Source organism: Simochromis diagramma, unplaced genomic scaffold (genome assembly GCF_900408965.1).
Source record: "Simochromis diagramma unplaced genomic scaffold, fSimDia1.1 OVJJ01000747.1, whole genome shotgun sequence".
In the NCBI taxonomy this organism is placed as follows: domain Eukaryota; kingdom Metazoa; phylum Chordata; class Actinopteri; order Cichliformes; family Cichlidae; genus Simochromis; species Simochromis diagramma.
In genome coordinates, this window is record NW_024386897.1 from 612,114 (window position 1) to 627,475 (window position 15,362).

General features: G+C 39.3%; 2 protein-coding genes across 2 annotated transcripts in view; both read left to right on the forward strand.

Moving 5' to 3' along the window:
- The first annotated feature begins 861 nt into the window (after positions 1 to 861).
- The window catches only part of LOC120735070 (lymphocyte antigen 75-like), a 33,719-nt gene continuing 19,218 nt past the window's right edge, over positions 862 to 15,362 (forward strand). The window contains exons 1-2 of the mRNA XM_040034251.1: positions 862 to 876; positions 1,126 to 1,174. Of these exons, the coding sequence (XP_039890185.1) occupies positions 1,135 to 1,174 (40 nt within the window). The 5' untranslated portion in view covers positions 862 to 876; positions 1,126 to 1,134. The remainder of the gene's footprint in view (positions 877 to 1,125; positions 1,175 to 15,362) is intronic.
- LOC120735071 (macrophage mannose receptor 1-like) lies at positions 5,212 to 11,503 on the forward strand. Its single transcript, XM_040034253.1, has 4 exons — positions 5,212 to 7,135; positions 7,228 to 7,572; positions 7,658 to 7,746; positions 7,830 to 11,503. The coding sequence occupies exons 1-4, from the start codon at positions 6,808 to 6,810 to the stop codon at positions 7,953 to 7,955; spliced, it is 888 nt and encodes a 295-aa protein (XP_039890187.1). The 5' UTR covers positions 5,212 to 6,807; the 3' UTR covers positions 7,956 to 11,503.

Genomic DNA, 15,362 nt, shown 5'->3' on the forward strand with positions numbered 1-15,362 from the left:
TTTATGTAACCTTGCTTATGCTTCTTTAAGCATCAAGACACGTCACTTACAGAATTTATGGGTTTAAAGTAGCATAGGTATGGTTACATGAGAGAAAAATGGCGCTACATTTAATTTTGGGCGATCTCGAATAAGAGATCTTAATCTTAAATTACAGAAGGTAAGGTGAATAATCATTAAACTGATTTTGCCTTTGATCAAAGCTCAGAACATACAATACAAGTATAATACTTGTAATACTAGATAAAAGTTTACAGCGTTTCCTTAACTACAATCTCTAATCTGAACTATCATTAACTTCACATGTCTCGATTTTCTAGAGGATATTCCCTCTGTTTTGGTGTCCTCATTTGACAGTAAAATCTGTTAGAAGATTAAATAAAAACATTGTTTAAAGCTTCAGGCATGTTAGAATTTATTATTTTATAGGACATAAATAGACAGAGACTAGACTAGAGATGGCACCAGAAGTATGGCTGACTCTCTGAGAGAAAAAAACAGAGCAACCAATCAGTTATTAGGGAATGGCCACCGCTCACTTTACAGGCCTGACAAGAGATGGTTGCCATGGTGATGTTACAAGCAATGTCTCCTTATAGGGAGATGTCTGAAAGGTGCAGCAGATGAAACATGAGCTTTTGAGCTTTTTGACCAATCACGTTAACATTCTGTTTTTATGACATGTAATAAAAGTGTTTACTGTCTGGGTGCGGCAGCACTCTGTGTCAGAGCCAGAGAGACGCAGGTCCATGGTACCACTCAAAACTAATTTAAAATTCTAAATGTTTGATAATAAATTATAAAAAAGTATAATTTAAAACATATTTGTCTTCTTCTCTGAAAGAACAGTCAACAGATGAAAAAATAAACTGCCAGGTAAGTTATACATCATTACTTTATTAATGATAAAACTTATAAATGATTATTTAAACATTTTTTAAGACATGATAGATATAGATACATGTAAACATTGAAAAACTATCGCATATGATTATTTTGCAAATATACATATTAAACATATACCAAGCAGCTATTAGAATGGAGATAAGAAATTTTAAACGATAAAAATCTTATATCATAAATAAATATGGCACAGTAATCGTAATGACTGTATCTATTATACAGACACAAAGAATGGAAGAAACCTGTTTACTGCTCATCCTACTGCTCTCAGGTCAGTAATAATTATCTTAAGCATTCAAATTATAGCATATGAACACACAGTGACAGACTGAAACCATTTGGGTAATTTGATTACATGTAAGGGTTTTAAAATGTAATTTATTAAAACATCAGCCACAAGTACAAAGACAAAACCTTTTTCTCCTTTTACCAAAATACCTGCATTCACTTGTTTGAAACATTATATAAACATTCTAAAAGGAATTTATGACAAAAAAAATGTTGAATTTATTTTAAAGAATTTATTGGAGCATTAAAAAGTAATAAAGCTGGGCTTGGGCTTTTGGAGCCTTGACCTGACTTTTAAAAACTAATTGGAAAAAAAGCACTATGCTGCTGAAAAATGAAAAATAGATATTTGCAAAATTCTGCCTAAATATGTATTTTATCTTCTTAATGTGTGTGGCGGGGCGTGGTCTGCAGCGCCGCTGCAGGGGAGGCGGACGCACCTGAGCGGCACCCGCAATCACGCCTCGCCGCCTTAACATCTGTGCTCTCTCTGCTGTTGTGTTGGTGTGTGTCGGGCTGTGAGCTTTAACACCGCCTGTATGCATCAGCAACCATGTGTGAAAAGTGGTCAATAAAGAGATGCTGAAATGCGTGTTCATGCAAACATCATCGGGTCTGCCGTGATATGTTTACAATAAGACTTCTGCTTCTGAACCTCTGCCCACAGCATCTGCAAATCGGGGCTGTACGAAGTCACTGTCATCTTTACGCAGGACTGTAAGCTGTCATCTGTGAGGCGTGAGCGGTGTTTGTTTTTAACATAGTTCACTGTGGAGAATAGCTGCTGACATAATGTGGATCCGAAGATCCATAATTGGCTTACCTGGGGTTGAAAGTCTCAATAAAGGCATGGCGTTTCGGCGGGTATATCGGCTTCCGCAAGTGTGACGCTCTTTTTGAGCAATCAAAAAATAATAGAATATAATTTTATTGTTATATTTCAATATCACAATAATCTTCCAAGTTAGAACTACAATTTAAAAAAGAATTAACATAAATAAAATACACTTCAGCTAATTACTTAGAAAAAATAATTTTTTGTCCCAAACCACGCAGAGCCGCAAAAAATTGAGAGATTTCATGCATACCACCAGAGAGAGCCAAAGTACCACTAGTGGTGCGCGTACCTCCGTTTGAGAAGGACTGCTGTATTCAATTCAATTTATATAAATTATATAAATTACTACAACAGTAACATCAAGGCACTTTATATTGTAAGGTAGACCCTACAATAATACATACAGAGAAAAACCCAACAATCATATGACCCCCTATGAGCAAACACTTTAGCGACAGTGGGAAGGAAAAACTCCCTTTTAACAGGAAGAAACCTCCGGCAGAACAAGGCTCAGGGAGGGGCGGGGCCATCTGCTAGTTTTCACTGGAGCTACAGTATCCAGTGTTGTACGTAGTGAGGAGGTAAAACCATTAACAAAAGAATCGACCTCTGTTGGGGTAGTGTTCAGATAGCTGCTCTGCTCTGTGTTGGTACAGGGCATTGAAGATGATAACAGTGGGTGGATTATATTCTTAAACTTAGTTACAGCGCTTTCAGAAAGACATCTACTTTGATAAAGTCTACTCTCCACCGCTGTGTAATCAATTATTGTAAATGTAAATGTTATCAGGAAATGATCAGACAGCAGAGGGTTTTCAGGAAACACTGTTAAATGTTCAGTTTCTATGCCATATGTTAAAACAAGATCTAGAGTGTGATTAAAGTGGTGGGTGGGTTCTTTTACATTTTGAGAGAAACCAATTGAGTCTAATAACAGATTAAATGCCATGTTGAGGCTGTCATTTTTAGCATCTACATGCATGTTAAAATCACCCACAATAATTATTTTATCTGAGCTGAGCACTAAATCAGATATAAAGTCTGAGAAATCAGACAGAAACTCTGTGTAAGGCCCAGGTGGACGATAGATGATAACAAGTAAGACTGGTTTCTGAGTTTCACAGCTGGGGTGGACGAGGCTAAGCATCAGGCTTTCAAATGAATTAAAAGTCTGTCTTGGTCTTTCGTTGATTAATAGGCTGAACATCAATAGATTAAAGTTATTAGATTAGATAAAATTAAATTTTATGTCACGGCTGCAGGGGGCAGACGTGTAGTGAGTGTGAGACAGGATCCAGATGCAGGCACCGGCTTGGAAGTGAGCAAGCTTTTATTAACACAGGTGGCACAAACAGAAATATGGCGAGCAAGGCAAAACCTTAATTGGGGATGACTAACAAAACAAACCTGAATGGACGACTCCGGGAGAAAACGCAGGGAAGAAACACAGACGGACTAGCAACTAACATGAGTGAACACACACTATAAATACACAGAAGGGAACGAGGAAACTACACACAGGAGGGAGGCACAGCTGATTGTGATCGACAAGAGGAGACAGGGGAAATGCAAATGAACACACTGGCATAAGACACAGACCTTCACAATAAAACAGGAAACTCAAAACACACGCGAAGACACAGACTCAGAGATGCGGGCTTTACACAGAGACCTGACTACACTAGAGGGGATACAAAGGTAGGGGTGACACAGAACAGAGGGAGCACACAATTAACAAAACCTAATAATCAGGACTCAGGAAGTACCACGAAACTAGGGAGCTAGAATCACTAGTACAGAAACCCAAAACACAAACAGTCACAAACCATGATGAAATCAAAAGTAAAAGTACAAAAACCAAAAAGACTGGGTCACCGACCCAGGACCATAACATTTTATCAATTCCTCGGGTGGGTTCCTCCTTGGTTTTCACACCGCTGAATAAACGTCAAACAGAAAACTGATTTAAAATAGAAGCGTGAGATGGTTGAGAATTTACACCAGTGTCCTTTTATATTTGATATAGCAACGAGCAGATGGCTGAGTTTATTAAACTCCACCAAGACGGCGGTGAAAGCTAGACCGTCCAGTTTCACAGCTGTTTACTTCTGGCTTACCCGACCTTCTGAGGACCCGGCCCACGTAGACCGCAAAGACCGGGTCCTCAGGAGGATGCAGCCTACGAATTTGGACCTTGTGGGTTGGAACGGGAACAGCAAGTGATACTCTACCACAGCGAGAGTGAACACCAAGTGACAGTGTCACCTGAAGGAACCAACAGGAACCATCACTTGGCCTGGCTTCAGAGGGTTGAAAACTAGTTGTACATTGTTGCATTACATGTAGTTGTTGCAGTTTAACAACAGAGAAGAGAAAAATAAATAGCATAAAAACAATAGTTCTATTTTCTGTCGTCTTAAACATATGCAACATATGTTTAAACAAAAACAACTGTATGTTTTTGCCTCTTTCATCTCTTTGCATGGTTAAAAGTCCAGGTGGTGGAATCTCTAGCTGGACATTCTTTTCTGTTTTTGTTCCATTCATTTAGATTAAATACGTTTGTGTTTGACAACACACAGTGATGTGAAATACAGACTTTCCAAAATGTGTTAAAACACAAATGACACAAACACAAATAACAGAAATGTAAAAAAAAAAGAAAAAAGAAAACAAACAGAAATCTGTATCTGTAAATATGTAAGGAGTAAAAGTAAAACACCCAGAAATTCTATTTCTACTCATTCTACTTTATTGTTTGTGATGTTTGGTTAGCCTCAAACCTCAAATATCACATGTTTGCAAAAGTGCTCCGATGTTTAAATTGGTTTAAATTGGCTTAATTTTTAAAACCTTTTCAGTGATTCGTCTAACAGTCCAGTTTCACCAATAAAAACTTTGGCCCTTTCTCAATTCTCAAGTACGCAAATACATACTTGCCAAGAACACCAGCGTACTTGATGATGTCACAGGTCCGGAGTTTTTACTGCCGCCCCCTCTTAATTTAACTGTGAGTAATATGTTATGAAGCTTAACTTTAATCACAGCCAAACCGGTTTACTCAGGAACAAATAAAACACTGAAATAAACCAAACATTAACATTTAGAAGTGATCTGAGTGACTTATATATCATGTTTAACCTCAGTAGTGAAATCTCTCTTAATAAAAATAGTGTACATGTACATACGTGTGCATACCTTAATAAAAACAAGCAGGTGAGATGTTAGAACGCTTTTATTTTTATTTTAGTGGACATTCAATACAATAGATAGCTACTGGGGTTTGGGGTTTGTTTATCCTGAGTACCGAAAAGACTGCGGGGGGGTTGAAAACGATGTGCCGGGAGTCCGCTGTTCTTGCCGGCTCTAGTGATTTTCGACCTCGCTGTCTGCTATGGAGCTGGCGGGTCACAGACGTCTCCGAAAACGTCGGAGCGCGTTTGGAAATATTTGATATCTTGATAAATCGAGCAGATATTTGAAGTTTACACAGTGTCCTGATTCGTGATTTGAGGTGAAAGACAAACGACTGGAGGTCCATTGTGCGTCAAAACAATGATTTTTATTGACACACGTGTGTGGGGAAGATGAGCTCTGGCATACAATCAGCATCGATCTCCCCCGAACAATGAACGAGCAGTCATATATATAACATAGTTGATGACGAGCATCATGCGTCAAAGCATGCATCAGTTCCAGTAATTCCAAGCTTGGACACATTCAGAAAAGAACAGTTTCTTCCTCTGTTCCTCCGCCACCGCCAGATGCTTACTGTTATTTCACTTACTGCACTTCACTTATCTGTGGAACTAAACTGTCATGTACGCAGGTAAAACAACTTGGCGGTTTCGAGCAAAACAAGTCTAGATACTGTGTATGTGTGTTCAAGCAGACTATGTGTCTTGACCTCAGTGCATGACCTCACTCGAAAAACAAAGACATTTTAAAAGCATACTTCCTGACTCCGTTTGAGTCATCTGTTACCAGGCAAACTCCAATGCAGCAGGCTGCTGAGTGCACACAGGCCTGTATTCGGTTTCTATATAATATGTGGTGTATTGTAAGCATGTATGCAATTCTGTCGTAGCTCCAGGTCACCTTACTCTATAGATCGGCCAGACGTCGCGCTGCCCGAAGCTTCAGACAATCAACTGACCGAGCTTCAACTCTATAATAAGCACAAAAATGCAATGTGTATAACATGCACCTGCAATGAAAGATTATTATTTGATTATGCTGACACCTGAAATACAGACTTTAATGTAACATCAACAGTTTCAATAAATGCTCTGATGAAATGATAATGATAAATGATAAGTGATGCAACAGTAATGATAATGATTATGAATAGTAACAGTAAAATAATTTCTAATCTCCACACTAGCTACATTCTCGCTTGAAAATAACTTAAAAGTTTATTTTGTGACCCAGAAAGAGTAATATTTAAAAGTTTTTAGCCCCGCTCGTCCGCCATTGCCGCGTTTGAGTTTTGGACAAAATGCATTCTGGGATATTTACCACCACCGATGCATGCTCGATAAAACAGACGGAGCGAGAACACATCTGGGACTTTTTCGCGTTCTTGGCTTGATGCCTACTTCGAATTGGAACAGTACTTGGTCTCCAACTGATGATGTATCACGAGTACACGAGAACGCAAGTACTCACAAGTATGCATATTGAGAAAGGCCCTTTATATTTTTATATTTATATTTTTCTCAGGAGGACTTTCCACTCTTCCTCCCCACTCCAGAGAATACCACTTTGTGAAAAAGCTGATGACCCAGCATGAAGCTCAGCGTTACTGTAGAGAACACTTCACTGACTTGGTCACCATCTACAACAGCAACATAAACCAACTGCTTCTCTCAATGTTGCCAAGGATTAATGATTTTGCTTGGATAGGGCTCTATGAAGATCGTTACAGCTGGAAGTGGTCCATGGAGGGAAAACTTTTTAATGTTGGCAGTAAACATGAATTTTTGAACTGGGCTTACGGCCAACCAAACTCTACTAAAGCAAATGAATACTGTGTGGCTCTTCGGGGACAAACACTGATGGATGATAGACCCTGTGGTGATTCTTACCCTTTCCTGTGTTACAATGGTAGGAAAAAAGATTTCTTGCCCTACTTATGCTACAATTTTATGAGATTCATAATGTGTGTTTCAAAATTCATCCTTTTTATTCGTTCACAGCCAAAAATACAAGTTACATCTTAGTGAAGGAGAGCCGCTCCTGGTCAGCGGCTCAGTCGTACTGCAGGACATACCACACAGACCTGACCAGTATAAGAAGCAAAGAGGAGAAATCCAACATCATGCTCACTTTGAATGGATCAGGGGGTCAGTATGTGTGGATTGGTCTCTACAGGGATCCCTGGGCCTTCTGGTCTGACAACACAACCTCCACATTCACTAACTGGAATCCTGCTGAGCCTAATAACTTCCATTCAATTCAGTACTGTGCAACAATAAATTTTAGGGACGGGACATGGTTTGATACCGCCTGTTTCGACACAAACTATGTTTTCTGTTTCAAAGGTGAGGTCCAGAATGCAAACACTGTAAGATCCTGTCATCATGTAAAACACTAATGTTTGTGTTGTTATATGTGGTTCATTTTTAGCAGTGACAAAGCAAACAGTGGTGAAAATGAAGCTTCAGTCAGAGGCAGACATGCACAGCACAGAGATCCAGCAGCAGGTTTCACAGCAGGTCAGCAGTTCAGTCACCAACACAAACTTGACACAAGTTCAAACTATGCTTCATGCTTTTCATCATCTGCACATTTTGTCCAGCTGTCAGGCCTCATGCTGTCAGAAGGACTGACAGACTTCAGGATTCGTTGGAGGAAAGTCCAGAGTTACCGTGACGACCAGTCAAAGAAGCAGGATGTGGACGGTGACTGCAAAACTGAAGACTGACTGGACTGAACCACGTCATGTGTGAAGTTAATAACATGCTGTGCTGAGCTGTCTCATCCTTTAAATCTTTCAACATTTCAGAGTGTAAAGTTCCACCAACAGCTCATTTGTTCAGCTGCAGTTGTAGTTTGGTAGAAAGTCTTTAATCAGAGGTCCACTCACTAGCTTTCCTGATAGGCTCTAGTCTCTTGTTTTGTTTTCCATCATGTCTTTTAACACTTTAGACACTGTCCTTCTGTGGATGTCACTGCACAGGCTTTGTCTGTGTGCAGTTTATTAGGATCCATAGTTCTGTTTCATCTGACAGTAACCTCTGCTGACTTACACAAATGATGGAGAAGAAAGTGAGGAGACTCAGAGATCTGCTTGAGGAGGTCAGGGTGGACAGCAAAACATTGTACTGTTTATGTCCTTTTTCTACTTTTACTGTTTGATAACTGCAACACCTAAAAATGAGACCATAACACTCCCAAACCTTACCTGATATAAATTTGGATGATGTATGCATTGATGTCCTTGTATCTGACACTTTAACTTCACTGTCCCGTTGGGGGAGCGGACAAAGTTGTAGAAAATAGAGCATCTGATGAGTTAAGTGAGGAAGTACATGTAGTCTTATGCAGGGTTTTGTTTGTTTTGCTTCATTCTCTCTGTTCAAGTTTGAGGTCAATGTTAAAATCAGATGTATTCAAATTCAAAAGGACTAAATGTGATTTCTACTATTGAAACATAGGGAAGAAAAACAGCTTTTAAAGCCATAACTTCATAATATAATCAATGACAGTAAATGGTCCGATCCCAATTTTCCCACTCATACATGAAAGCTTAAGGCAGTCTCACAGTGAAAGTGGAGGAGCCCGAGGTCTGTATGTTGCAGTCTTTGACTAAAGTAACTATAGTTTTGATTATAACCACAGGTCACACAACAACAACAAAAAATATCTTTCCTAAATGATCATGAAAGTAACTAAGTCTGTACATCATTGATCATCAATAAAATAAGATAAGGAACGTGAATTGTTATTTTTTTTTTTACCTTTAATTTTTTCAGCTCATAGTTCACATGAGAGATTGTGGGATTATAATATTATCTGTTACAAGAAGCCATCGATTACTTATTGGTTAAATGCGTTTTATGTCACCCAGAGGGCATTTATGTAGATTTAAGCAACAAGGTCTAAAATTCTCTGGTTATGAAAGCAATGTCTGTGTGTGATGTTTGTTTATGGTGCAAGGCCTCGACTGAATTGTTTACTGTGCTTCCCACAGCCTGATGAGGAGCAGTGGTACAGAGTAAAAATGATGAACTAATGGTGTAAGTTTTATTTCAGAGCGCTGCATTTTCTGTGATTAAGATTTAATTGAAGGAGGAACAAAAGTTGCTATAACACCTGAGGTTCTTGTTCCCACACAATATTGTCCCGGCAGGAAGCAAAAAACTTTCCTGTGAATTTCTGGTTGATTTTATCAGTGAGGTTTGGGTTGTTTTCTTTCTCTAAGAGAGAGAGAGAGATGGTTTTATGCTTGGGCATGTCTACAACGGGCCCTAGCATTTGTTATTTTATTAGTATTTTATTGGTTATGTTTGTTTTTGCTTTTGTTACAGTGCACGGAGATAAGGAAATCTGAGAGGTGTGATCCACCGATGGTGATATTTTGTGAGTTCATGATTTAAGAATCAGCTCTTTAAACCAGGCCTGAAAGATTGAAATATTCTTACTGGAAACAGTCGCAAAGTGTGCTTCTCCATGATTATAATGGGCTTTGGAGAAATTCACTTATATGGGACACTGATCACATGAGATAGTCCTGAGTCTAAAAGGATTGCAGCGAGTCAATTCAGTGACAATTTAACAAGAAATTGTTTTCCTTTTAAAATGATGACGTCATCTTGCTGGTGATGGAGGCTCGAATAGGTTGTGCGTGAAACTCCATTATCAGCAACATCTGGTATGAATGTGTGTGAATGAATGCATGTGACTGGACGGGGATGGACGGACGATGTAGACTGAAAGTTTTGACTGACTTGATGCTGAGATAAAAACTGCACCGACCTTAGGAGCAGTGAATGTTGAGCAACAATTCAACCACCTGCAACAGACGGGTGGATGCTTTGTGTTGTTTTGTTTTTGCAGGAGGATAACAGAGATCAGAGGGGGAGACTGTAGCTTCACATGACAGTGTGGAACTGCAGACTTAACCCTTTGGTTGCTAATTTTGAGTTATTGTTTGTCATAAGTGAAAATGTTTGATTTCACTTATGACTGGAATGTGTTACTATAAACCATAGCAGGCCACTGTAAAAAGTCACTTAACTTTTATAGAGGAAAATAGCCAAAACTTTAACAATATTTATGAATAACAGGGGAATAGTAGACATTCAAATTAGAGATATGTAATAACAAACACTGGTCCACGTGACCGAGGTTGTTTCCCCTTAAAATAGTAAATTATAAAAAGTAGAATATAACCGACAGGGACATGTGATAGGATGTGGTACTGCAAAAGAACAAGAGCAAAGTAAAGAAAGAAAAAGCTATTGTGTTTAGTTTTGATCAATTCAAATTAAAATGTACCATTACACTCAGGATCAATATGAAATCATAAAATATGCATATTTTGTATGAAGCACATGACTGATAACTGTTCTGTCCTGAGCTTTTGTTTCCTATAGCACCCACTTGACCACACCAAGAGTTTTTTGCCACCAAAGGAGGGTAATTGCAAATAATTGAGGGCCGAATATCATCAAAATTGGGAAAGGTAAGCCCCGATGGGGGTGATAACACCATAAATTTTACTTATGATCAAATTCTTGAGATTTGACACCAAACATAAAACTTAAATCCGAAACATTTAGAGACAGAGTGGAGTTCTAGATAAACATAATGTAGCAAACCACATAAGGATGGAGCGTTGGAATTTATAATATTGTGGAATAACACGCAGTAAAATGTTGACTATGTTGATTATGTTTATACTAGTGTGCAGAGATTTGCTAATCTGAACAGGTAATGCAATAAACAGGATTGTCAGAACAGTCGGCGTTAAAGTCACTTTGACAGTCCATACTAGGATGGCATTGGACATCCACAGGGTGGGAAAGGGTTGGTGTGACCAAGGTGTGGCTTGTTGTATATTTATTTCAAAATGATACAGCTCTGGATGGGCCAGTTACCAGGGCATGGAAAGATGACAGACATTATTAAATGAGGAGAAGGAATTTTCTGGGATTGATGATCCTCTGGGTAAGTGGTTGACTAAAGCATGCATAAAATAAAAGCTATCATTTTGTTATTAATTGGTAATAGATTGATAATAGGCTACATTCACAGCTGTATTGACTTGTTGTAGATGCACTCTACTTCATGTTCACGCACTCTAAATAACAGATTGAAAACAGCGACATTAAGGGAAGAATATGCAGTGCCACACTATCAGATGCCAGTGACGGTTGGGCTCAGTGATGAATCAGGTGAGCTGGATTCATGGCTGAATCAAGACATAGATTCCCCTGCTGTGGTCAGTGAGGGAAAAACAGTGGGAAATTAAAAAAAAAAAAAAAAAACTGCGTTTTTATATGTGAAGTTCATATTAATACAGGTTTTGTTTCTAGGTAGTTCTGCGGATGCAGGCTCTGGGCGGAGCCAGGAGTTTAACAGATCTAACATGATAATTAAACTGATTTCATTCCCTAACACAGGATGACAAGACTGGAGCAACGATACTCGAGAGGAGAATTTCTGATATTTTCTGAGATATGATGTCACTAACCTTTTCTTTTAATTTTCTAGCTCCGGTGAATTGACACATGGGAGTGTGTCAAAAAGGGGGGAAGTTGAGTTTTAACATCAAACAATGTTTTTATGAACATTTTATGACATTATTTGTGTGTTTAATAATTTAAGTATGGTAAAACTTAAGCTTATAATGTGTTAGAAGCAGAGATGGGCAGTAACGCGTTACTTGTAACGCCTTACTGTAATCCGATTACTTTTTTCAAGTAACGAGTAAAGTAAGGGATTACTATTGCAAAAACGGTAATTAGATTACCGTTACTTTCCCGTAGGAACGCTGCGTTACTGCGTTACTAAAACCGTGATTTTTTTGCGAGAATGTCTCATGACAGTGACGTAAGCAAGTGCGACGTTTGTGACAACAGCTGTGTGTAGATCAACAATGGATCATATATCGAGTCCGGGAGAGAGTATGAGCGTGCAGCGTTTAAAGCGTGGAAGTACTGACCTTACTTTGAGTTTGATTCCATAAAAAGTGACAAAAACATTAGTGTCCGTTGTGCGTGGGAAGAAAACTTCTTTTTACAGCGAAAAAAACCCCTAAACTTCCAAGCAAGCACCGAGTGCGCAACGACGTAATGGGAAACTCACAGAGAAACTCTCGGATTCTTCCACTGACCGCCGCGGCACACCTGCACCAGGGTAAACCTCCGCCTACCCAACTCCTGCTTTACAGGTGAAAATAGAGCGAAAGGACCGCTAGTCTTTGATTTTATTTATTTTCTGCTGTGTTTTACTTGCATCTATTGGAAAGACTGAGTGTAAACACAAAAAATATATATATATTATGTGCTGGAATGTGCAGAAAATAGGTTTAAATATTAAGCAAATTTCTTCCAGTCAGAGAATGTTGCAGATAATTACATTTTTGCTTGATGCATAAAGTTAAAAGATTAAAACTGATAAAACAAATTTAGAAAAAAAGGGACTTTTCCATTTGATTACATTTTTATGATGGATTATGCAGAAAAAGTAGAATTGGGCTGAAAGATCTATCGCTTTATCACCTATTCAGGTTGTAAATCGTGTTTTTAAAAAGTAACTAAGTAACTAAGTAATTAATTACTTTTGAAAATAAGTAATCAGTAAAGTAACGGGATTACTTTTTTGGGGAAGTAATCAGTAATTAGTTACTGATTACTTTTTTCAAGTAACTTGACCAACACTGGTTAGAAGTAAAAATGGTTAATTTGCTTTTGATTTCTTTTACAAAAATGAGTGGTTATTTTTATTTTCACACACACATTGCAAATGTGCTCATAATGAGTTGGCACTCAGTCTTTTGAAGGTCATAAGCTTCGTTTGGCGTGATGGTCCTTACTGATATATTGTAGGTATTGACTTTGAGTGCAGAGGATGCAAACACGCTTACACACACATAGATTATGATTAGAATATGTATCTGGGTCAGAGAGTCCTGAACATGATATTCTAAAACAAATTTGCATCACTTGAAGAACAATGGATAACAACATTAGATTATTAAGGCTAGGCAGAGAGGTGTTTTGGTTTTCTGTCTTACAGAGAAAAGAACAGACACCAGACGAGGTCACGGAGATATGAGGATCCTTCGCAGCAGAGATAGACACAGAGACTCCCGAGACAGCAACTGGGGTCAAGGGTCATGCAGTTTGGGCTCCAGCTAGTCACCTCAAAAGGATGGATCCCATAAACACAGCAATAACCATGAAGGGGTTGGCGAAAAACCAGGAACACCAGACCAATGAGGTTCGAGAGGCTCTTGGTAAAAAGGGGGACACGGCTGTGACCCCAGAATACACAGATCGTTGTTTGAAAATCGGGGCAGAATAATCCCCTGATCTGTGCAACGGCTGAAGGGTGGTCTAACCCCGGAGGTCGAAGAAAGAAGCAGAGAATCACCCAACTGGAAGATACTGGTAGCTGCAGCAATAAAATAAAGGTTAAAAGCTCCTTAGACAGAAGTTCTAGTCTGAGTAAGTTTGAGGGCACAAGGTGGCACCAAGATGGGGGTGGGAAACTGGAGTACCAAAATAAAGCTGTGGGAGAACTGGAGAGCGATGGGAGTGTCTACTACTACTGATGTTGTTGTAATCATTGTTTTCCTTGCATTTGAACTGCCCAAACACAGAGGTCATCACACATATGGTCCACCCGTTAAAGGGGGACAGAGGGCCTCAAGGGCAAGAAGAGATGGACCTCGTAATGTTGGATTGCAAGATGTAAGTGATCTCTTTAAAAAGAGATCAAAAGTGGGAATTGTGGGATTATAATATTATCTTATACCATGTTATACCCCTGATTAAAGCTGTTCCCATTTCAACCTGTTGACTTTGAAAAAGATGATCTGTGGATGGCTCTGGACAGCTGACAAGAGCCAGCTAAACAAAAAAATAGCTGGTTATAAGTTAACAGTATGCCAAATAATATCGGGCTTCAGTGTAATAATAAATTGCACTTTCACTCTGATTAGCAGTTTCATTACTGTTCCACAATATATGGGAGTTCATTCGCTAAGTGTCAGAGTCCAGCAAATTTTCATCCACTTTAAAGACAGTTTAAAAAACACACTATACCTTACTGAGAGAATGGAAAATTCCAAGGTGGATCTGAATCTGGTCCCCAGAGTAGTAGAAACACATGTTACAAGATAAATATATACCGTAATTGTCGAGCTATAAGCCGCTACTTTTTGCACAAGCTTTGAACCCTGCGGCTTTTAGTCAGGTGCGGCTTTTCTATGGATTGTCCATGGTTTTTGTGATATCGTAAGACGATTTGTTTTGTTTGTTCCGCTGTTGTACGGCACTACGTTGCCTGGCGGAAGGATCGGGGTTCAAGAGTGGTATGTTAGTCACATGTCCGTCCGCCAGGCAACGTAGTGCCGTACGAAGTAGTGCGAAAAACAAACTTCAAAGTAGCGCTACGCGTTCATCGGGAGGCGTGGATGATGAGCGGCGATAAACTTGCGAAAAGCAAGTTATGCCCAACTCCACCGGTGGATTCTGACAGCGTGGAAAAGTGTGAAAACATCCACGATCACCAACGGATTTCGAAGGGCTGGACTGCTGCATGATGGAGAGGAGGACACTGCCACGGCCCTTCAGAGGGTGTTCGACTCTGACACTGACAACGAGGATTTCTTTGGTTTTGAAAGTGACAACAAAGGAGAGAAGCGGAGAGTGAATGACGAAGCCATCCTGAGCCTGTTCGTTTCCGACACTGGAGAAGAGGACTTTGGTGGTTTTAGTGCGCAGGAAGAAGAGAAAGATGGTGGTGAATGACTGACTTTTCTTCTTGTTAAAGCCGTGTCACTGCACCTGAGCCTAAAAGGTAGTCCGAATCTATTTTTCTGGTGTGCTATAGGTTACTGTTATGTACTACATGTGCAAATATGTACCCATAACTTGTTTTTCAAAATATTAATAAAAGGGGTGTGTCTCCAAACAGCCGTCTCTTTCCTGACAATTCCCTTTGTGCATATTCTCTTACATATGATAAGTCAACATTGAAACACCTGCGGCTTTTAGTCAGGTGCGGCTAATGTATGTACAAAACAGGATTTTCCCCTGATTTTAGCTTGTGCGGCTAATATTCAGGTGCGCTTTGTAGTCCGGGAAATACGGTATTC

Coding starts and splice junctions, on each gene's coding strand:
- LOC120735071 (XM_040034253.1), top strand. CDS start 6,808: ATGACCCAGCATGAAGCTCAGCGTTACTGTAGAGAACACTTCACTGAC. Junction 7,136..7,227: donor CCCTTTCCTGTGTTACAATG/GTAGGAAAAAAG, acceptor ATTCGTTCACAG/CCAAAAATACAAGTTACATC. Junction 7,747..7,829: donor AGCAGCAGGTTTCACAGCAG/GTCAGCAGTTCA, acceptor CATTTTGTCCAG/CTGTCAGGCCTCATGCTGTC.